Here is a 4008-nt window from a genome sequence, read left to right on the forward strand (position 1 = left end):
CCATGTAAACTTGTACGGTAATCTTTCCTCGCTACAAAGTTATAATCTACTACAACTATTTAACACTTTCTAGCTGATGTATTTTATTCGTACGACAAGTATTTGCTGATACAAAATTAGCGAGAAAAAAATCATCTAAGTTTGACCACCAAATTGACGATTACACATGAATTCTGTATGACGAAGGTTACATCATTAGAAAAAGTCGGAATAGAGGTTTCAATGGTATGTTTTTTATAATATTTTTTATATAACAAGCAGTACATTTATTATTGGTCAAAGTTGAAACATGGACAACAAAATGTTACATGCATAAAAACATAAGAATTGTTTTTAGCTTATGCCACACTAGACAAAAGACTTGGTGAATACGACGCTGGACTCGCACCCCTGCTCAGCGGGCCATGCAGACTACCAAGTTCAGCAAGCAAGAGGGCTAGCTAAGAGCGGCCATTTTTTCCGGCTCCAGCAGCCAACCTATGTTATCTGCTGTTTGTTGAATGGCGAGTACGTACATGTATATTTTTTGAAGTGGGAACATAGCTCGGCTTCTGCATCAATCATTGTGAACAATTATGTATTGAATTATTCAGTAGGTCAATAGTTTATATCTTAAGGATCATATAGGGTGTTCACAAAAATCAACCAGCAGAAAAATGAAAGTACAATGCGCTTAAGCATGGTGAATTCTTCTAGAAAGCGGCCAGCCATCCTGATTATAGATAGCCCATACATGTACATTGAAAACTGCTTTTGCCACCTCCAAAGACAAACTGCCTGAAGTTTGCTACTTTCTAGTTTCATGGTCGCGCATCATGACCGGCACTTCAAAAGCTCTGATCCTGCCAACTTCCAAGCTATGTTCTCCTTTCTAAAGAGATTTTAAATTTTAAACGTGCTCCTATGCATCTCGTGGTAGCGCCGTCTCGCTGGCCGTGTGTCTTAGGCTTTGAGACCTCAAAAAGCTACAAATATCACCGGTTGTTACTTGTTCAATTGTGTGAGAATCCTCCTGCGTTGCATGTTCTTTCCGAGGGGTATTCTTGCTCTTACACATGTTCTTAGGGGGATATCCTTGCACACGTTGTACGAGTAATTACTCTGCATTTTTCTGTACTGCTTCTGTACTATATATTTTCATTAAACATCTGCAATTGTTTATATTTTCCAAAAAAATATTTTTTAGTCTGTTTATTTTCAGTGGAGTGGAACATGGGCTGTGTAGGCCTTACGGCTTCACGGATTAGATTTCTTTCACACGTCAATTGGCTTGAAGTAAAACGTTGTTCACACTAAAAACGTTGACATGCATATGAATAGACATGCATATCGCCGTCGGCAAGTCAGACTTCATTTCTATTCCCCCTAAAAACAAAAGAAGGTTCAAATATGATCAGATGTCCAATTATTTGTTGTATATTATCGAGTGATCTATGACCTATATGTAAAACATCGATGAACTGGTTGCATACATGAAAAAAATAGGATAAATGATTTATGCTTGGCTTTTGTTTCTCAAGTAACTATATCCAGAATATATTGCTATCTCTAAATTAATTTTTTCATTTTTGGTTGTACTTCTTGTGCAAACATCTTATTATAATGTAGAGGATGTGAAATCTAAGTTTAACCGCATTTTATGCATGGGGAAATATAATGTTCCTAGCTATCCCAATTTTTAAATCTTTGATTTAACCTTAATTCGCGAGGGGAGATGGATGGTTCCATGCTAGACGCACATTTGTAAACCTCATGAGCTACCACTTAATTGGCAATGCACCTAACCTTTAGTAGTTGTGGCCGCCACTTTTGTGCCAAACATGGATGAGTGATTACATGCATGAAAATGTGATGAATCTCAAAAAATATTCATGTAAGTAAGTTATTATTTCAATTATGTCAAACAATTAAAAAAGGCTAGTTCTTATGGATTTATATGAAATGCATGTTGTCTAGAGCTAATTTTTCTATAGGTTGAGCAAATTTAATGGTTTTTATTGGAAATATTTTTAACCATTGATGAACTTCTTACATGAAAAATAAGATAATTTTGTTTATGCCTAGGATTATCTCTCAAGTAACTAACTTCAACAATATATATATGTAAAATAATATTCTTATTAACTCAGTTTAAGTTCTTATGAATAGTAATAGTATAATGGATAACTTATTTCTTGCTCAATTTGTGGAGCGAACCTAGAATGTCACATTACCAAATTTTATACATCAAAATTAACACCAGATATTGGCTGTGACAAACTTTTAATCTTCGATTAAATCTATTGATTTGTGATAGATGCATGGTGATTGGTGTACCTGCATTTTTACTTGTCATAAGCTACCGCTGATGTAATTCTCCACACAACTATTTTACATTTGAAATACCACAGTGCGCAAAAGACGGAAGAAGTGGATGCCAGGTCCATGCAAATAAGATAAGCGAGTTTAGGCGTTGGTTTCTAGGGTAAGTAGGTGACCAACTTCAAAAATGATAAAATTTAAATTATTAGAGCAATAGATGGCATTTCACACTCCAAGTTATACATTTGGAGAATATGAAAAAAGACATGGATGCCACCTGGAATTTCAAAAATATAATCCACATGTATATGAATATTTCAGGAAGTTTTTATAAATTCAAATCAAATTCCTGATTTTGGGATTTTTCTTGTATTTGTAGATACCTGGAGAATTTTTAATGATGATATATTGAATAAAATTAATTTTCATTTGACTAAACTTATGCACTATATTTTCGCACCATAGGAGAAGATGAACATTCCAATGGACCATTATTTGATGTTTATATATATATGAAAACAGTTAATCCGAACAAACGAATTATTTCTTGCGTAGACAAAATACACTACAATTGATAATCATAAACACACACAAACCGAGTTCATTGACCTAAATTTTCCTTGCCTTTTAGACAAAAGAAAACATTTAACTTGAAGAAACTAGGAGAGAAGTTTCATCTCGGCATCTGCATCATGTCCATCAATTCCATAAAAGATCAATATTAGGAAAGGTGGACTGAAGAATATATTACTGTATTTCATTTGGTATATGTGACAGGAGGTCTAACGACTCTAACCTTGCATTGCAATGGTGCAAGTACACATGCAACCGTCTCATGTCAATCATGCCCATTTAGAAAAAAAAAACAAAAGGAAAAGAGAGAGCAAAAGATGCATAAGGTCAAGAGAGAGTCAACTACTGAACAGCACCAAAGATTTCACCCCTTAATTACCCGTCGTAGTCGACACATCGCCTAATGATCTGTTAGAGACCTAATTAGTCAGTAGTTCTTGGAGGAGACGGCGCCGGCGGTGGAGAGCGCGTGCTTGAACTGGTGGACGGCGCAGGGGACGCGGAGGATGCCCTCCTGCTTGTACCCGAACTCCTGCGCGGCCATCTCCAGCAGCGCCGCCAGCGACGGGTGCCGCAGCGCCTCCACCCGCACCACGAATCTCTCGGCCTCGTCGTCGACGCCGTCGCCCAGCACCATCACTGGCACGCACCCGCGCGGCACGCCGCCGCTGCCGTCGCTCACCCGGTCCGAGAAGCTCAGCCGCCGAATCAGCTCCCTCATTGTCGTTTGATCGATTAAGCTCGCTGGCGCAGGTAGCTTGTTGCAGGTAGGTTAATTTTGAGGTGCTCCTGTGCATACGTGCGTGTGTGTTTGTGTTGCTTTGCCTGGCCTTGGCTTGTGGCTCTCCGGCCTTTTATAAGGTAGCGACGGAATGTTTGATTGGGTCATGACTGCTTTGTGCTTTGACGTCACCGTGTGGTGTGTGAGGAGAGAGAGAGACAGATCGAGCAAAATAATACTAGTGTTGTGTGGTGCCACTGCGGTCGTGGTTGGTGTCAACATCCAGTGGGTTCAAATATGTTGGCTATCATAAGCATCTTTTGAAGTTAAGACCGTGGAATTTGGAAAGGTACTTTCCTACTCCTGAATTACCCACTCAGCTGGTGAGTGTGCTGGAATTTTAAAAATTCAAA

At 38.5% G+C, this 4008-nt stretch overlaps 1 protein-coding gene across 1 annotated transcript; it reads right to left on the reverse strand.

The window, feature by feature from the left end:
* Positions 1-3301: 3301 nt before the first annotated feature.
* LOC124684434 (auxin-responsive protein SAUR71-like) lies at positions 3302-3595 on the reverse strand. The gene has a single exon (XM_047218747.1). The coding sequence runs from the start codon at positions 3593-3595 to the stop codon at positions 3302-3304; it is 294 nt and encodes a 97-aa protein (XP_047074703.1).
* Positions 3596-4008: the final 413 nt, after the last annotated feature.

Source organism: Lolium rigidum, chromosome 1, assembly GCF_022539505.1.
Source record: "Lolium rigidum isolate FL_2022 chromosome 1, APGP_CSIRO_Lrig_0.1, whole genome shotgun sequence".
Taxonomy (NCBI): domain Eukaryota; kingdom Viridiplantae; phylum Streptophyta; class Magnoliopsida; order Poales; family Poaceae; genus Lolium; species Lolium rigidum.